Source organism: Erythrolamprus reginae, chromosome 6 (assembly GCF_031021105.1).
Source record: "Erythrolamprus reginae isolate rEryReg1 chromosome 6, rEryReg1.hap1, whole genome shotgun sequence".
In the NCBI taxonomy this organism is placed as follows: Eukaryota; Metazoa; Chordata; class Lepidosauria; order Squamata; family Dipsadidae; genus Erythrolamprus; species Erythrolamprus reginae.
Genome location: NC_091955.1, coordinates 63,702,293 through 63,722,366, shown reverse-complemented (window position 1 = coordinate 63,722,366; position 20,074 = coordinate 63,702,293). Strand labels below are relative to the sequence as shown.

The 20,074-nt window shown below is 39.4% G+C and overlaps 1 protein-coding gene across 1 annotated transcript in view; it reads left to right on the top strand.

The window, feature by feature from the left end:
- Positions 1 to 10,575, top strand: part of ACO2 (aconitase 2) — a 50,142-nt gene extending 39,567 nt beyond the window's left edge. Inside the window, exons 15-18 of the mRNA XM_070756037.1 lie at positions 2,533 to 2,724; positions 5,461 to 5,593; positions 7,724 to 7,845; positions 10,094 to 10,575. Of these exons, the coding sequence (XP_070612138.1) occupies positions 2,533 to 2,724; positions 5,461 to 5,593; positions 7,724 to 7,845; positions 10,094 to 10,231 (585 nt within the window). The 3' untranslated portion in view covers positions 10,232 to 10,575. The remainder of the gene's footprint in view (positions 1 to 2,532; positions 2,725 to 5,460; positions 5,594 to 7,723; positions 7,846 to 10,093) is intronic.
- The last annotated feature ends 9,499 nt before the right edge of the window (positions 10,576 to 20,074 follow it).

Here is a 20,074-nt window from a genome sequence, read left to right as displayed (position 1 = left end):
TCTCTTGTTCTCTTTCTCTCTTGTTCTCTTTCTCTCTTGCTTTCTTTCTTTCTTTCTCTCTCTCTCTTGCTTTATTTCTCTCTCTCTTTCTCTCTCTCTTTTCTTTTTCTCTTTCTTTCTTTCTCTCTTTCTTTCTCTCTCTCTTTCTTTCTCTCTCTTTCTCTCTCTTTTTCTTTCTTTCTCTCTCTCTTGTTTTCTTTCTCTCTCTGAGCTTCGCGGCACACCTGACCATGTCTCTAGTGTGCCGCGGCACACTGGTTGAAAAACACTGATATACTGTATCAATTTATTCTTTCCAGTGCCTTGAGCGATGCTATGTTTTACATATTTACTTGCAAATTGCAAGTAGCATTTTGATGCAGTAACTTGGAAAATTTTAAGCAGTTCAGCTGGATGTTTATTAACTACTGGGGTTCTATGTATAGTGATATTTTAGAGCCATTTATCTTAATTTCTGTTGCTTTCACTAATTGATTAAATCTTTGTATCATCAATTTGAGGAGCCATAATGGCGCAGTGGTTAGAATGCAATACTGCAGGCTAACTCATTGTTCACTCCTGAAGTTCGATTCTGCTCAAGATTGACTCAGCCATCCATCCTTCTGAGGTCGGTAAAACGAGGACCCAGATTGTTGGGGGAAATATGCTGATTCTGTAAACTGCTTAGAGAGGGTCGTGAAGCATATAAACCTTAAATGCTATTTCTATTGCTATTTTTTTCTTATATTTCTTGTACGGTATTTCTTTTCTTATTTTTCATATGCTATCTTCGTTTTTCCAATTTTGTCTTTCTTAATCATTAATCACTAAATGTTGCATAAAAGGCTTTGTATTTTTTTTTAATCTCTTGCCTTTCCCATTTGATTGTTGTCCTTAGTTTCAATGCTTTGCTTATTGAAATATAACTTCTTGATTCTTGCTGTTTTCTGGAATTCAATTGGACAATTTGTCTTCTATTTATATCATCTTTTGCTTTCTATCTTTCCTCAGCATTGAAAAAATGTCCTGTTTGCAATATGTCAGCAGGCAGCAACTTCACTTTCTTTTATTACAGGATATTTTTGTTTGCTTCACCTTTATTGATACCACAATTTCAGTTCAGTGTTCTTCAAGCATTCTTATTTATCAAATCTAACTATTTAAATCTATTTTATCTTCACCGTACAGTCATATTGAATATTACTTGGGACTTATCTCATTGCTATGACTGTTTTCATTAATTTAAACTATAATTTTGCAAATGGAAGTTTATAGCCTCAGACACAGCAATATCTCTTCTTTGTTTGCTGTTTGAATACAGTAGTACTTGCGCATTATATATTTATTCTTATCCCACATTTATTTTTATAAATAATTCAAGGCAGCAAGCATACCTAATATTCCTTTCTCCTCCTGTTTTCTCCACAACAAGAACTCTGTGAAATGGGTTGGGCTAAGAGAGACAGATTGGCCCAAAATCATCTACCCAGCTTTCATGCTTAAAGTGATATTAGAACTCGGAATCTCATGAGCTCTAGCCTGGTGCCTTACATAGTCAATTTGATATCCATATGTATAAGTTCTAGTGTAAGTTTTTTAAGGAAGGCAAATGTCTAGTCTCGAAAGAAATCTATTAGTAAGTCTCCTGCTAGACAATTTCCCCATTATTCCTAATTCTATTTCATTCCCAATGTTAGTATTTCAGTATATCTGTAATGAGCGTTCATTATTGTCTTGCATCAAGAAAGCATTGCAAGTTACCATAGAATCATCCAGCTTTTATTTCCTCTGCATATGTGGTCAGAATATTGACTTGATCCACTATATTGCTGGTTGGCTTGCCTTAGATGTAAACTGATAGTATTTTGTCATTTTGTGAGGGTTGTAATCCAAGCATGGATTCTGACAACCTTTTATTGATAACAGTAGCGGCTCCATTTCTTCTCTGTTTTCCCTCCCCCCCCCCCTTTGTCCATTGTAAAAGATTGGGTGTTCTTCTAATGTGAAATGACCCATTCCCACCTGCTTCAGTTTGTGGAGTCCCTGAATATCAATGTTGAATCTTAAGTTTATGTCCTGACATCATATTTGTCTGTTCACGGTTCTGTATTCCACATACCAGACACATTCTTTTGGTTTTCCTAATTGCTGCTTGTACTAGCCTTCTAATCTTCCCCAGTAGCTTGTTGGATACTATCTGATCTTGTGGGCTCATCTTCCATATCATGTTTACATTGTCCTGGTTGTGAATATCCATTTGGTTTTCTTGGCAGAATACTGGAGGGGGTTGCATTTCCTTCTCCAGTGGATCATATTTAGTTTTGTCCCTTGTCTATAACCTGCCTGTCATGGATGAATGGATGACCCTTCTGGAAATGTATACTCCCAATGGTATAGCTCAGAGCTTCCTTGGGATGCGCAAGCAGCTGCATGCTACAAGGTAATGATCCATAGGGTAAAATAAATGTTGTGGTCCTAAAAATTGCTTGATGCTGTCAAAATGCTCTTTTTTATGCAGACTAAATGTCTGTACTGTAATTATCTTGTATTCAGGTAAAAGGGAAATGTACAACTGACCACATTTCAGCAGCGGGCCCCTGGCTCAAATTCCGTGGGCACCTGGACAACATTTCAAACAATCTATTGATTGGAGCTATAAATATTGAAAATGACAAGGCCAACTCGGTTAGAAATGCATTAACACAGGAGTTTGGACCTATTCCTGACACAGCCCGTTACTACAAGGTAAGGCCATGAAATTTAATTGTATCTTAGACACGATGTATGTGTGTAGCAGCAGGAAGAGACTGTTTTTTATTACAGCCATTCAGATGCTGTGGGGAGCCAGAGACCATATGCTCAGAACAGAACGGAAAATAGTGAATGTTCTGGGTAGATCTGAGACTTTGACAGTCATTAGAATTTCTCTGGTTTTTTAGATGGCTCTTGGAAACACTGGGAAAGAGCTATGTCAGAAAACCTAGAATAACTCTCATTTAAAATAGAGACTACTAAATTGGGTCTAATTCAGTATGAGAACTTTTCTGCTCCTTCTCTTAGATGTGAACACTTTGTTATTATGTTTATGTTTTTCGTTTTTCTTTTTTAAAACTTTATGGAACATTTTACTTAAAAACAAAAACAGAAATTTGTACAATTTCCTTTTCAACATTTTCACATCACTAAACATTTCTAATTATACAATTTTTCATTTTAAATTTTTCATTTTTTATACATATAATTCACAATTCAGTTTATATACATCATATTTAAAGAGTATTTCTACCTTATTTTCTATATCCGTCTATTTATTTATGTTTAACACTACCCCTTAACTCCATTATCCTCTTTATTTTATTTTATTTATTATATTTGTATGCCTTCCTTATGTTATTCTCTTATCCTTTGTCCCTCTGCTCTAACACTCATATCACTATTCATATACGGTACTTTTACAGTATTCTGTTTTCTGTTTTTCTTGCAATTCCCTTGTAAGTTTATCCCTTCCAGCACACTCTAAAACCTTTCTAATCAAATTTTCTTTTGTTGATATATGTTTGTTTTTCCAGTTTTGATTGTATATTATTCTTGCAGCTGTTATCACATGTATCATTAGATAATGTCTTTCTTTTTTATAGATTCCTGGCAATACTCCCAGTAAAAATATTTCAGATTTCATGTTTAAGTGTTCCTTGGTGATCTCTTCTAATTGTATTTTAATTTTACTCCAATATTGTTTTACTTTTGGGCAGGTCCAACACATTTGGTAGTACGTTCCCTGGCTTTGATTACATTTCCAACAATTTGACAGTGTGTTTGGGAATATCTTAGCCAACCTTGGAGGTGGAAGATGCCACTTGTAAAACATTTTTTACATGTTTTCCTTATAGGCTACAGGCATTGTCAGTTTATAATTTTTATTCCATAATTTTTCCCATTTATCAAATTTTATATTGTAACCAAAATTTTTGACCTAAATTATTGTATTTTCCTTAACTATTTTCTCTTCCAATTTGTGTATCAATACATAATTATAAATTTTGGTTATCAATTTATCTACTGTACGTTGTAAAATTGTATCTAATTCATATTTTTCTTTTTGGAATCCATGTGTTTCTGAACCTGTTTTATTAGGAAATTGAAAATAAAATCTGACATAAAGGCTTTTTAAGGTGTTCTCCAGCAGGGCAGATATATTAAGGATAAGTTGATATCCTCTATGTATGCTGCTGTCTGGAGAGATCCTACATCAGAGATTTGGAAGTCGAGGATGTGTTTTAGTACCAGGCCTTTGCAGCCAAAGAATCTGGGAGCTTGGTCTGAGAAATGGAAGAGGTAGAGGAAGCTCCATATCCTGCCTTTCTCTGAACATTTGGGCACAGTTTTGCAAGAGGGATGTGGTATAGCTGAAATACTAGCCAGAGGTTGCCCAATCCTGGTATTTAGATGGCATTCTTTCTAATTTCACAGACCATTGTGGGTAGTTAATGACTTTGTGTGAGAGGAAAAATAGACAGTGGCTTAAAAGAAATATACAGTGATACCTCGTCTTACAAACTTAATTGCTTCCGGGACGAGGTTCTTAAGGTGAAAAGTTTGTAAGACGAAACAGTGTTTCCCATAGGAATCAATGGAAAAGCGATTAATGCGTGCAAGCCCAAAATTCACCCCTTTTGCCAGCCGAAGCGCCTGTTTTTGCGCTGCTGGGATTCCGGACTTCCGTGTTTTTGTGATGCTGCAGGGGAATCCCAGCAGGGGAATCCCAGCATCGCAAAAATGAGCGCTTCGCTGGCAACGGAAGTCCGGAGGTAGGGTTTCCCAGCGAGGGGAGCATCAGTGAAATCGCAGCATTACAAAAACACTGAAGTCCTCGAAACCTCAACTCCGGACCTCTATATTTTTGCGATGCTGCAATTTCGCTGAGGCTCCCCTCGCTGGGAAACCCCACCTCCGGACTTCCGTGCAGAGGTGGGGTGGGATTTCCCATGGAGGGGAGCCTCAGGGGAATTCCAGCAGCGCAAAAACAGGTGCTTTGCTGGCAACGGAAGTCCGGATGCGGGGATTCCCAGCAGTGGCGGTGGGTTTGTAAGGTGAAAATAGTTTGTAAGAAGAGGCAAAAAAATCTTAAACCCCAGGTTTGTATCTCGAAAAGTTTGTATGACGAGGCGTTTGTAAGACGAGGTATCACTGTATACCAGTATCATATACTTTCCCTGATGGCAACACAAGGGTTTTTTTGAAAGACAACTTATGAGTTTTTGGAAGTTTACCAGTTACTAGTTTCCCTCCAACATTATACAACTTGATGTATCTTTTCCCCCATTTTCATAGCTCTCAAGTAAGATTTCAGATGCAACCATTCATTGTTATTCTTACCATTTTTTTTTCAGAAAACAATAGAGTAACAGACTTAGCTTTTGCTTTGCTTCCTGACACAATTTATGTATTTACACACTTGAATGAATATTTTGTTTGTTTCAGAAACATAATATTAAATGGGTTGTTGTTGGAGACGAAAATTACGGGGAAGGCTCAAGTCGGGAACATGCAGCTTTGGAGCCGCGGCATCTAGGAGGAAGGGCCATTATTGTCAAGAGCTTTGCCAGGATTCATGGTAAGACTGCCACTTCCTGCAAAATTATTGCTGCTAGAATGCTACTAGATGTATTTTGCTCACCAGAATAAAAGAACTCATAATTTGTTTGACTTTTTTGTATATCTTCAGGCAATTGGTGCGTATAGAGAAAAAGCAATGTTAATAAAATCTAATAAATCTCAAGTCAAATTACGAATGAGGTTGTCACTTTATTAATTGTAGTATAAATGTAAAACAACTTAATTTGTTTTAGCAGTTATAATCTAAATGTACTGAATTGTGGTCAATGCTTACACCTGCTGTCTCGTTTAGCCCAGTTCAATGCAGTCCCACAAGAGCTAAACAATCATAGAAACATAGAAGTCTGACGGCAGAAAAAGACCTCATGGTCCATCTAGTCTGCCCTTATACTATTTTCTGTATTTTCTCTTAGGATGGATATATGTTTATCCCAGGCATGTTTAAATTCAGTTACTGTGGATTTATCTACCACGTCTGCTGGAAGTTTGTTCCAAGGATCTACTACTCTTTCAGTAAAATAATATTTTCTCATGTTGCTTTTGATCTTTCCCCCAACTAACTTCAGATTGTGTCCCCTTGTTCTTGTGTTCCCTTTCCTATTAAAAACACTTCCCTCCTGGACCTTATTTAACCCTTTAACATATTTAAATGTTTCAATCATGTCCCCCCTTTCCCTTCTGTCCTCCAGACTATACAGATTGAGTTAATTAAGTCTTTCCTGATACGTTTTATACTTCAGACCTTCCACCATTCTTGTAGCCCGTCTTTGGACCCGTTCAATTTTGTCAATATCTTTTTGTAGGTGAGGTCTCCAGAACTGAACACAGTACTCCAAATGTGGTCTCACCAGCGCTCTATATAAGGGGATCACAATCTCCCTCTTCCTGCTTGTTATACCTCTAGCTATGCAGCCAAGCATCCTACTTGCCTTTCCTACTGCCCGACCACACTGCTCACCCATTTTGAGACTGTCAGAAATCACTACCCCTAAATCCTTCTCTTCTGAAGTTTTTGCTAACACAGAACTGCCAATACAATACTCAGATTGAGGATTCCTTTTCCCCAAGTGCATAATCGATTTTATATCCTCCTCCTTAAAGAAAGCATGCAGACACTACGAGAAGGGGCATCATTGGGTGTTCCTATGACAGGAAGAAAAATAGTCCAGACTTTCCCAAGAAAGAAAAAAGGCGGGTGTTGGTAATAGTAGGAGATTCATTTATCAGGGGACCAGAATCAGCAGTCTATAGACTGGTCAGTCATTCTAGGGAGGTATGTTGTCTCCCTGGAGCAAAATCAAAGATGTGGCTGAGAACCTTACTAAAATAATCAAGTTCACAGGTTACTATTCCTTCCTACTGGTTCATGTGGAAATGAATGACATGACATTCCTGAGTCTATCAGGAGAGGAGCGGCTTATAAATCTAAACAAACAAACAAACAAATGATAATAGCAATAGCATTTAGACGTATATACTGCTTCATAGCCCTTTACAGCCCTTTCTAAGCAGATTACAAAGTCAGCATATTGCCCCCAACAATGTGGGTTCTCATTTTACCAATCTCAGGAGCTGAGTGCTGCCCAGTTTCTTCTCAGATTCTTGAACAAACTTGGCATAATCTGAATGTGCACAGGGCATAAAAGTATACTTCAAAATACTTTAGAGGATTTGTGGAGAGTACTTGCTTGTGTTTAATGTTGATTCCACCCCATTTTTGTAGTGCAAAAAAATATTTTATTTTGAATTATGTAATAAAGAAATTGAGCAATACCCAAATTGTCAGTGCATACAATTGCACATGGCAGTAAAAAGATCTTAAGCTCTGCCATTGAAGAGACAGAGTTAATTTCCTATCAATTTCATCGTTCAGTGACCTAAATGTTACTTTGTAATAAGTAAAACTACCATTCCTATCAGCTTTACAACATTAGATGCATATGCAAGGCTGAAGGAATATAGAAAGGGTGATAAGCAATTGATTCCATAAATATTTGAAGGTACTGTACTTATGACAATGAAATTCCAAGGCATATTGCAAAATGCACAATAGCATCGAGGTTTTTGTTCTTTGCAATAATCTACTGGAATGTATATTCTAATATATTAAATTTAAATCTTTTGACAGAAACCAATTTGAAGAAGCAAGGACTCTTGCCACTAACATTTGCTGATCCAGCTGATTATGACAAGATCCATCCTGTGGACAAGTTAAGCATTGTGGGTCTAAAAGATTTTGTCCCCGGAAAGGTAAATGGTCCCAGCTCTCAGCTCTATTCAATACATTAATACTTTTTGCTGAACTTTACATATTAAAAATACAATTATATCAAATTAAACTGAATACTTTATTTGGCCAAGTGTCATTAGACACACAAGGAATTTGTTTCCAGTGCAGAAGCTCTTAGTGTACATGGAAAGCAACAGAATAATAATAATAATAATAATAATAATAATAATAATAATAATAATAATAATAATAATAATAATAATAATATCAAAGAGGGAGAGTATAGACAATGATAATAATAACATTACAACCATACTGGAAATACACTTGAATTCTCAAAAATATTCAAATCTACAGGCAATTAGAAGTGTGTGGAAAACATTAGGAAGATAAAATTTTATTGTTGAGAGTAGAAAACTGGTGTTTTGAGTTCAAGACAAGCTATTCCATGCATTTTGGAAGTATCTCAGGCTTGGAAGTTAAAATACCTCAGAAGCAGTTTCATATTCAAAATGGAACATTTTGAAATTTTGTGAAACAAAAAGTGCTTTGTGTATTCCTAGTATATTTAGAAATAGACAAAATGTATAGGTTGCTTTCATGTATGGTGCCTAGTGCTTCTTCACTGTAATAGCTGTGTTTTTTTCTTAATACAAAATATTTTGTTATACATTAATGTGAAGAATACATACTGCATTTTGGGGAAGAATGTAAGTACAGTGATACTTCGTCTTACAAACGCCTCGTCATACAAACTTTTCGAGATACAAACCCAGGGGTTAAGATTTTTTTGCCTCTTCTTACAAACTATTTTCACCTTACAAACCCACCGCTGCCGCTTGGATGCCCCGTCTTCGGACTTCCGTTGCCAGCGAAGCACCCATTTTTGCGCTGCTGGGATTCCCCTGAGGCTCCCCTTCATGGGAAACCCCACCTCTGGACTTCTGTGTTTTTGTGATGCTGCAGGGGAATCCCAGCAGGTGAATCCCAGCGGTGCAAAACGGGCGCTTCGCTGGCAACGGAAGTCTGGAGGTGGGGTTTCCCATGGAGGGGAGCCTCAGGGGAATCCCAGCAGCACAGAAATGGGCGCTTTGGCTGGCAAAAGGGGTGAATTTTGGGCTTGCACACATTAATCGCTTTTCCATTGATTCCTATGGGAAACACTGTTTCATCTTACAAACTTTTCACCTTAAGAACCTCATCCCGGAACCAATTAAGTTTGTAAGATGAGGTATCACTGTATTTGTTTTCAAATCCTGTGTTGACAGCGTAAACTGAATACTTGCCAATGCTTCATGTGCGGAAGAAGCTCCACCCACTTGGAGGTGGTGCTTCTCTAAGCTTCTTCAGCCTTGATGCAGGAGCATTCCAGAGCACTGTTGAGATTTCAATCATTGCAGATAAGTTAAAATGGGAGAGAGCAGCATTTCTTGGCTGGTGTCTCTTAACATTAATGGGTTAAAGTAAAATATTGAATTTACGAGGCCTATCTAGGGGAAATGCTATATTCTGCCAAGTTTAGTACAGCACTTGGATCCTTTTTGGTTCAATATTTGCTAAAGATTTTCTAAACAATCAAATGGAGGGAATAAATCATGTTATATTATGTGGACCCCTAAATTCAGAAACTAAATGTTCCCAAGTTCTTGTGATAAATGTTTTAGAGCAGTGGTCCCCAATGTTTTTTCCACCAGGGACCAGTTTCAGCAAGACAATTTTTCTATGGCCCAGTGGGGGCGGAAAGGGGTGTGGTTGGGGGCGGGATTAAGCATGGGGGTGCTGGTCCTCCCCGCCCCTTTTTCCCGCCATCGTCCTGTGGCCGGCAGAACCTGCCTCCCAAGCCCTCTTGCCCAGTGGGAGCTAAGCGCTGGAGAGAGAGGGTCAGGCTGGCCCTCCTGCCTCCCCCCAGCCAAAAATGCAAAAGCGCCCCGCGGCAGAAGCCAAAAGAGGCTTGAGCCTCTCGGTCCTTCCCGCCCCTCTGTCCCATCCATCGTCCTGTGGCCGGCAGAACCTGCCTCCCGAGGCCTCTTGCCCGGCGGGAGGCGAAGCGCTGGAGGGAGGGGGTGGCGGCATGAGGGCCGGCAGCTGCTGACTCCACGGACCGGTGCAACATGCCCCGCGGCCCGGTACTGGTCCGCGGCCCGGTGGTTGGGGACCCCTGTTTTAGAGGATGTCAGATGTCTAAAAACCATGTTAATGATTAGTAATTGCATACTTAGGAAAGGAAGTCCAAATATATATATATATATATATATATTTCTCCAACAGCCCCTGAAATGCATCATTAAACATCCTAACGGGAGCCAAGAAACAATAATACTGAACCACACCTTCAATGAGACTCAGATTGAGTGGTTCCAAGCCGGTAGTGCACTCAACAGAATGAAAGAGCTACAAAAGCACTGAATCTACGCACATAATGTATCCAGTGGACTTGATGAGTAATTTCCATTAAAGTGCAATTCCACAACAATTCTTGAGAATAAATGTATGTGATCAAATGTAACTTTAGCTTCCTATTCATTTCAATTAACTTGCCTACATCAATAAAAGTATTTTTTTTTCTTTTCTTCTTTTCCATTATACAGTTCTATCTTTCATAACTGCCTGTCTTTCACTCATTTCGGTTGTCTAATATTGCTTCATATTTATTTTTCAATTCTTTTCTTGCCCATTAATTTCAGTGATGATGAAAGAATTTAAAATTAAAGATTATTGCTCTTGTGGAAAATAAAATTGTAACTGACATACCTGGTTGTTGAGTGTTCTAGTAGCATTTTGTTCAAGTTTGTGAGGAATGGAGCATGAGTGTGCTAAAACCGAGAATTTCAAAGCTTTGCAATACAAGTACTGTACAGGTACCATAAATCATATGTATGCAGCTGGAATCATGAAAATTTTAATTTTGATTACAACCTTATCTTAAAAGAATTTCTACCTGTGGCTCAGCTCTAAATGTCTCATTTCTTTTATGATGTTCCTACCCATCCCATCTCTATGTTTACTTTTAAAAGAAGTAGGAAAAATTGGAAATAATTTTAGTTGTGAAATGTTGCTGCTTTTTTATGACACAACTTGGAATTCATTAATTATATATATTTAAGTATAGCTCTGTTATGGTTATTGTATTTTTCTCTTTTCTACTGAGAAATAATTAATGCATAAAAAGATGTCTTAGTGATGCTATGAGCCTGCCACCTCTCACTACTTCCTAATTGTTTATTATTTATTATTTATTTATTTATTTATTTATTGATTGATTGATTGATTGATTGATTGATTGATTGGATTTGTATGCCGACCCTCTCCGTAGACTCAGGGCGGCTAACAACAGTAATAAAAAACAGCATGTAAATATATTACTAAAACAACTTAAAAACCCTTATTGTAAAACCAAACATACATACAAATAAACATACCATGCATAAATTGTAAAGGCCTAGGGGGAAATAATAACTCAGTTCCCCCATGCCTGATGGCAGAGGTGGGTTTTAAGGAGCTTACAAAAGGCGAGGAGGGTGGGGGCAATTCTAATCTACGGGGGAGTTGGTTCCAGAGGGCCGGGGCCGCCACAGAGAAGGCTCTTCCCCTGGTCCCCGCCAAACGACATTGTTTAGTTGACGGAACCCGGAGAAGGCCCACTCTGTGGGACCTAACTGGTCGCTGGGATTTGTGCAGCAGAAGGCGGTCCCTGAGATCATCTGGTCCGGTGCCATGAAGGGCTTTATAGGTCATAACCAACACTTGTGTTTAAGTTACTGTTTTAAAAATATAGTGTGAAATAATTTCATGTTAAAATACTTTCACATAGTTTTATTCCCTTGGTGTCTTTGGGATATATTTCAATTCCCATCACACTCAGCTAGTATGATCAAGAACTGTCTTCATAGTGGATGAAGGAGATTATCAATCAAATATAAACATATTACTTCCAAAAAATCAATGGCATTGATTCAGAGTTCAGCTGCCTTTTGTATCATCTATTTCCTGTATAACAAATATTAATGTTTTGGGATTGTTCTGGAATGACCTATACTTTCACATAATAGTTTGAGGGCATTATTTAATTCAATCTGCATGTCTCAATTGTCAGCACCTTCCTTTATTTACATCAACATAAAAGTTTTCAGAAAATATTTCCAAAACAAATTTTTTACATAGAATACATTTTTTTCTGTAATGAAAGCAGCTTATCATATTTCTCAGTAGTTAGCCATGCTATGAATGAAATGCTATTACATCTTCCTGAAATCACTGAGTCCTGCCCTGATAGAGTTCACTAATAGTAAGTTCTTGAAAATCACAGCTTTTCAAGTGATCAAAATTATTAAACATTATAGTCATTCCCTAAATTTCTAGAGGCCTGGAATGCTTAACTATCCAAGCTGATTAGATTAGATTAGATTAGATTTATTGGATTTATATGCCGCCCCTCTCCGAAAACTCGGGGCGGCTCACAGCAAGACAAAAACAATAACATAATGACAATCCAATACCCACCAATCCAATGACAATTTTAAGCTAAAATTCATTAAAAATAACCCCAGAGTATTAAAACAAATAAACAAAACACGCATACAATCAATCTAATACCAAAACAACATGGGCAAGGGGGAGATGTTTCAGTTCCCCCATGCCTGACGGCAGAGGTGGGTTTTAAGAATTATGATGAATTATGGATAAGTTAAACAACACATTTCATTACATTTATGCAGGGAAAGATGAAACCACTGTAACCAACAAATTGAAAAGTGAAAACCAAATAGATAATATTTAGATATTTTTACCCTGCTTTTATTATTTTCATAAATAATTCAAGGCAGCAAACATACCTAATACTTCTTCCTCCTGTTTTCTCCATAGCAACAAAGCTTTGAGATGTGAGTTGGGTTACAAGAAAGTGACTGGCTGAAAATCACACAGATGGCTTTCATGCCTAAAGTAGAACTGGGGTTTGCAATCTCATGGTTTCTAGCCTGGGGCCCTAATAACTAGACCAGAGTTCTTTAAACTTGCCAACTTTAAGACTTGTGGACTTCAACTTCCACAACTTCCACAATTCTCCAGCGATGCTTAAAGTTGCCAAGTTTGAAGAACTCTAAACTAGACCAAACCTGGCTTCATAATACTTGTATGCTTGGCGCCTTAGCCACTTGACCAATCTGGCACTCAGAATGTTTGTATCAATGTTAGAAATTAGTGCTATTTCCTGCTGCACAGTATTGTGTATGAGACTTCCCTCATTGGTTTTAAATATGATAGGGTTTTATATACTTCTTTTAATATTAGATTTGTTCACTATAATATTGTTGTTTGTCATTGTTGTGAGCCGCCCCGAGTCTTTGGAGAGGGGCGGCATACAAATCTAATGAATTATTATTATTATTATTATTACCAGCACTCCGCGAAAAATTGAATCAGTGAGATGAACACTGCACACAAATAGGTTCATCTTTAAAAGCAAAGCAATGAACGTAAGTACCCCGGGACAGAGGTATTTTGGCACTTATGTAACTGCTTCCCATTTTTTCCTCTAAAATTTTTTTCTGCCTGATTGAAAGGTGCCAGCCTTTTCTTTTTAAGTGGGATGTAAGAATTGCAGGCTCTCTTGGCTATGCTTATCGATCAGCTAAGCCAGTGGTCCCCAACCTTTTTTCCACCAGGGACCAGTTTCACCAAGACAATTTTTCTATGGCCCGGTGGAGGCAGAAAGGGGTGTGGTTGGGGGACGGGATTAAGCATGGGGGTGTAGCTTATCGTTCCACTGCCTCTCTTTCCTCCCCCCCTTTTAATTTTGCAGGGGAGCCGAGGTGACAGAGGGAGGAAGGCTAGGAGGGTATGGTTTCCTTTCCCCTCCCGTTCACTCGGGACCGCCGTTTGCCTCCAGCCGAGGCGGTCCACCTGAGGGAGAAAACTTTTGCTTGCTTGCTTCGTTCCTTCCATCAGTTTCAGAGGAAACCCCCCCCCCCACCGCCTGCTCGGGCTGGGTTTGCAGCAAATAATCCCAGAGGTGGGGGAGGTGCCTCCACGGACACAGTTGCCTTCCTTTGCAATCGCTGCCTGCTTGGAGCGCCCACCACTGCCAGGTCCGGTAATTTTCTTGAAGCAAGGAATCCTTCCAAAAGAAAATTACCAGAGCTGGTGGTGGGGGCTTCATGGCCACACGCACACCCCTGGCTTCGCTCCCACCCAGGCCCCCGGGAAAGCCTAGCAAAAAAAGCTGCACAATGCCAAAGCCTTTCCGTCTGAGCTGCAGGCAGAGCGAGGGCTTTGCGAGGAGGAAATAGACCACTTTCGATGAGGGAAGAAAGACAGGAAAGGAAGGAAGCAAGCAAGCAAAAGTTTTCTCGGCCCGAGGCAAACAGCGGTCCCGAGTGAACGGGAGGGGAAAGAGACAGGAACAGCTTGGCACTCGCCAGCTCCACAGCAGCTGCTAACTCTGCGGACCGGTGCAACATGCCCCACGGACCGGTACTGGTCCACGGACCGGTGGGGACCCCTGAGCTAAGCTATTAAAGAGGGATCTGCTTCATTAGTTATTGATGATGGGATAAATTTATTTATTTATTCAATTTTTATACCGCCCTTCTCCTTAGACTCAGGGCGGCTTACAACACATTAGCAATAGCACTTCTTAAGAGAGACAGCATATTGCCCACACAATACGGGTCCTCATTTTACCCACATTGGGACGATGGAAGGCTGAGTCAACCTTGAGCCGGTGATGAGATTTGAACCGCTGACCTACAGATCTACAGTCAGCTTCAATGGCCTGCAGTACAGCGCTCTGCCTGCTGCGCCACCTCGGCTCATTTTGAGCAATATTGAGCATGTTGATATTTCTTGCACTAATGAAGTATGAATTAGAAGTTGTGTAGTGAAAAACTATAATTCCACAGCATGTATATCTAATGGTTTTAACTACATATGTAAAACATTAGTCATAAACAATATTGTTTTTGTAATAGATTTTTGTATTTTGTTTCATTGCTATTTCATATTTGTTCTTTAAAGGCAACACCATTGCCTAAAGATAGATGCAATGTCCAGGGAAAAGCAAGATTTTTCTATGTAGCAACATAGGAACAGCAACTGCTTCCTGGTTGAAAAAGCTGAATTTTTTAAAAAATTACATAATTCATGGATACGTCACGTTCTGAACCAAAATAAAAATGTAGCTGTTATTTATCAGTAGTTTCCAATAAAACTTAGCTTGTTTTGCACAGTAGAATACAGACCACCCACCTAACCAAACAAAATACAATACTCTAGTCATTTACTCACAGGAACATAACTAGGCATGAAGATAGGGCAGCCGAATGGACTTTATTTGTACTGTTAACTTGTCCAGCTTCTTTGCAATCTAGTCTGAAAACTTGTATTGTTGGGCAGGAGGCTCATTCATTTTTGGTTTTATGTCACTTGCACACTGATGAGATTCAAACCAGTCCAAAATGAGATTAGTAGCAATACAATACCAAGTTTCTTTTCCTGCCATAGCTTTTGCTGAAAGTCCAAGACTAAAAAGCCAGCACGTGGTACCCCGTACGTTAATCCCTGCGGAGAGTGTCAGAATTGCTTTAAATGCTACTATGAAAACAATAAAATGGCTGTTTGCTTTCATATTGCTTGCTTCTATATCTCTCCCCTCAAGAAATGTTTTGTTTTCTTAAGAACCAAAAAAAATGCATATCCTGTGATGTCAGAAAAGAATTACTATGCTGCCTATCTCGAGTCAACAAAACAAATCCAATTTTTATATTATTATTTTTTTACATGGATGATATTAAATTGTTTACCATAGTGGTCCACTTGTCATGGATCTACAGTGAAGGCACTGGAATGTCATTTGGACTGGAGACTTGTGGCCAGGTGACACTTAAAAGAGGGAAGGTAATTGAGAGTGATGGGCTGGAACTACCAGCAGTACTCTTACCCCCAATTCTCAAAGTCTGTACAGTGTTCCCTTGATTTTCGCGGGTTCGAACTTCGCGAAAAGCCTATACCACAGTTTTTCAAAAATATTAATTAAAAAATACTTTATGTTTTTTCCCCCTATACCACGGTTTTTTCTGCCTGATGATGTCATATGTCATCGCCAATCTTTCGTACGCCTTTAATAAATATTTTTTTAAATAAACTTTAATAAATAAACATGGTGAGTAATAATCTAAATGGGTGCTAAGGGAATGGGAAATTGTAATTTAGGGGTTTAAAATGTTAAGGGAAGGCTTGTGACACTGTTCATAGCCAAAAATAGTGTATTTACTTCCGCATCTCTACTTTGTGGAAATTCGACTTTCGCGGGTGGTCTCGGAACGCATCTACGCGAAAATTGAGGGAACACTGTATACTAATCAGAAAGGGGCAGCAGAGTCTGCTGACTGTCAAAGCCCCTGCCCTGGACAAAGCACAGAACATCCAGGAATGCGTAAGCAAAATGGGTTGTTGAGAGAATGAAGTAGCAATAGACTTGGGAGTAGGGGTGGGTTCAGTGAAGGGCTACCAAAATTTTTACTATCACACTGTGGGCGTGGTTTATGCAGGGCGCCCTGCATTTTCTTTCAACATCTTTCAGTGCAAATCGGGTGCTCTGGGGTGGAGCTCCATTTTCGCTACTCCACTGTGTTGTCCCCCCCCCCCCATCTGAGCAGAAGCCCACCCCTAGGTGGGTTCCAGTAACCTTTGCTACTGGTGCGCATTGTGATGTTTCGCATGCTCACGCAGATCCCCTTTAGCGTTTTTTCTTCCGTGCATGCTCAGAAGGATGATTCAGCCAGAAACACAGCTGAGGAACTGCTCAGCTGTGCTTCGGACAAAGAAATAAAGATTGGTATTAACCCACAGATGGGGGCAGAGGGATTCGCCCACGTTTCTTCAACACTCCGTGGCTTGCATTGGCTGCTGATCAGTTTCCGGTCATATTTCAAAGTGTTGGTCATGACCTTTAAAGCCCTACATGGCAATGGACCAGATTACCTCCGGAACCGTGTGCTACCGCACGAATCCCAGCGACCGATAAGGTCCCACAGAGTTGGCCTTCTCCGGGTCCTGTTGACTAAACAATGTCGTTTGGCGGGCCCCAGGGGAAGAGCCTTCTCTGTGGTGGCCCCGGCCCTCTGGAACCAACTCCCCCCGGAGATTAGAACTGCCCACACCCTCCTTGTCTTTTGTAAACTACTCAAGACTCATTTATACCACCAGGCATGGGGGAGTTGAGATAGCCCTTCCCCCTAGGCCATTACAAGTTATGCATGGTGTGTTTGTGTGTATGTTTGGTTTTATAATAGGGGTTTTTAGTTGTTTTTTATTATTGGATTGTACATGTTGTGTTTATTATTGTTGTTAGCTGCCCTGAGATTGCGGAGAGGGGCGGCATACAAATCCAATAAATAATAATAATAATAATAATAATAATAATTATTATTATTATTATTATTATTATTATTATTATTTTCTTCAAGGATGAGGAGAAGCCATCCAAACCTGAAAAAATAATTAAAATTTCCCAAAAAAGATGGTGGCACATATGGACCAACACAGACAGTACCGGAACCATCATGCCAAAATTACATCACCAATGGGCTGCTACCGGTGCACATGTACTGGTCTGCACCAGTAGGAATCCAACCCTGCCTGGGAGGAAGTGCCATGCTAAGACAAGACCCTGTATATCAGGGGTCCCCAACCCCTGGACTGCAGCCGACTACCTGGCCACAGACCGTTGGGAGCCAAGTTGCATAAGCAGTGGGTGAGCACACAAGACTTCATTTATGCATTCGCAGGATTAGTGTCAACGAACCAAATAGCATCTGAGAAATAAATCACATTCCACTCCTGTGATCTCACAAAAGGTTCGATTTATTAGCTTCGCCATGTTGGATTCGTGGCCGTCATTCCAACACTAAATTATCTCCAGTTCCCCATCCAGGTTAAAGTTAATCTCACATCCCAACAGCCACAAGTGCAATCACATGGACCAATCTTATGCAGGGGTCTGCCACACTAGACAATATAGCCAAGAAGGCTTCAAGAGTTGTAAACCTAATCCTATGTAGCTTCTGCTCTGGCAATCTCACACTACTTACCAGAGCTTACAAAACTTTTGCCAGACCCATCCTCGAATACAGCTCATCTGTTTGGAACCCATATCGCATCTCAGACATTAACACCCTTGAAAATGTCCAAAGATACTTCACCAGAAGAGCCCTTCACTCCTCCACTCGAAATAGAATACCCTACGAGACTAGACTTTCAATCCTGGACCTAGAAAGTTTAGAACTAAGACGCCTTAAACAAGATCTAAGTATTGCCCACAAGATCATATGCTGCAACGTCCTGCCTGTCGGCGACTACTTCAGCTTCAACCACAACAACACAAGAGTACACAACAGATTTAAACTTAATATTAACCGCTCCAAACTTGACTGTAAAAAATATGACTTCAGTAACCGAGTTGTCGAAGTGTGGAACTCATTACCGGGCTCCATAGTGTCATCCCCTAACCCCCAACACTTTACCCTTAGATTAACTACGGTTGACCTATCCAGATTCCTAAGAGGTCAGTAAGGGGCGAGTACAAGTGCACTAGAGTGCCTTCCGTCCCCTGTCCTATTGCTTACCTACATCTCCTATACCTTTCTTCTATTCCTATATCTCTTCTTCTATTATTTCATTGATATGTTCTATTACTATACCTTCTTTTCTATTATTTCTTAGATATATTTTACTATGAGTATCTCCTCTATAACCTTCATCATGTATTTTACTATGTGTATATAGATATATACCCACTAAAACCCTAATTGTCTATTGGACAATATAAATAAATAAATAAATAAAAATAAAAATAAAAATAAAAATAAAAATAAAAATAAAAATAAAAATAGATAGATAGATAGATAGATAGATAGATAAATAATAGATCCACAGAAGCAGGGGTCTGCTACACTAGACAGGATCCAAGGTGCAAACTCTGCAGAGAGGCCTGAGAGGGAGTCTAACACACACTAGCAGGGTGTAATATTCAGCATACACTGAAAACCAAGTAGCTGGCAATGTGTACAGGAATATCTACACAGTATATAGATTAGATTCTCCCAAATCCAGATGGGGGATTCCATAGAATGCTGTAGAGTGTAAGAATGTCCTGCATAACTTCCAGATCCACACAGACAGGCAACTATTGGATATCACTGGAGAATACACAGTGGGAGTGATAGACATAATCACCCGAGTCTGGGGAGAAGGGCGGCATAGAAATCTAATAAACAAATAAATAATAATAGTGCCAAATAACAGCAACATCGAGAAAAAAAGTCTATCAAAAGCTGGAGAGTACCAGGGTTGAAAGAGGAACAGAGACAGAATGTGGAAAACAAAATTCAAACTTGAACAAATATTCAAATGTATCCATTATATCTTGGTGGGGAGACTTTGAATCCTCATATGATTGATACATAATTCTCAATTATGAAAAAAGGGGGGAGTGAAGAGAAGGGAGAAGCAAGTCCCTAGCCACACAAAAGGAAGGACTGCTTAATTTCTTTTGATAGAAATTCTGTTCCCTGGTATAAAATCTCCCCTCCTTCAGTGGAGGAGATTTATATTCAGGTCTCAGATACAATCTGCTGTGAATGGAAGCATCCTGGCAAATGGAATAGCCTTCTTTTGTGGAGAAAGAAATGTTAATGACAAATGTGGAAAAAAAACGCACTGATCTGTCTGAGCAATTGTCTAGATATGCTAAAAACAATTTGTCCTAAGATAATGGAGAAGTGACCCCCACAAGGAATTTTAAAGTTCTAGTCTAGATGTTTCTATATTTTGAATGCTTTAAAGATGAACCAGAAGAGTTTCCCACAGTTCTTTCCCCCATTATTTCTAGGGGGCATTAAAGAAACATGGTTCGATGCAGAGAAAGCTAACTTTGCTACTATTTCAATTTAAGACAGGTGGAGAACTTGTAACTCTTAGGCTACGTGTAGTTTTGTACTCATTTGTTGTTCCCAGATCACCCAGGTTTACATAATTGAAATTTATGGAAAAAAAGGTTATTTAGGGTATAACCTTTTCCTTCTTTGGTTGTAAGTCTCTGTGCTTGATACATTAAAATGCAAAACACTTTTTGCATTTTAGGTGGGCAGTGGGCAGGACGGGGTGGAACGCAGTTCCACCGGCAGAAATGAAGCTGTGTGCCCAGCTCCAGCTGACCATCCCTCCTATCCTCCTCTTCCTCCTTGGAAAGAG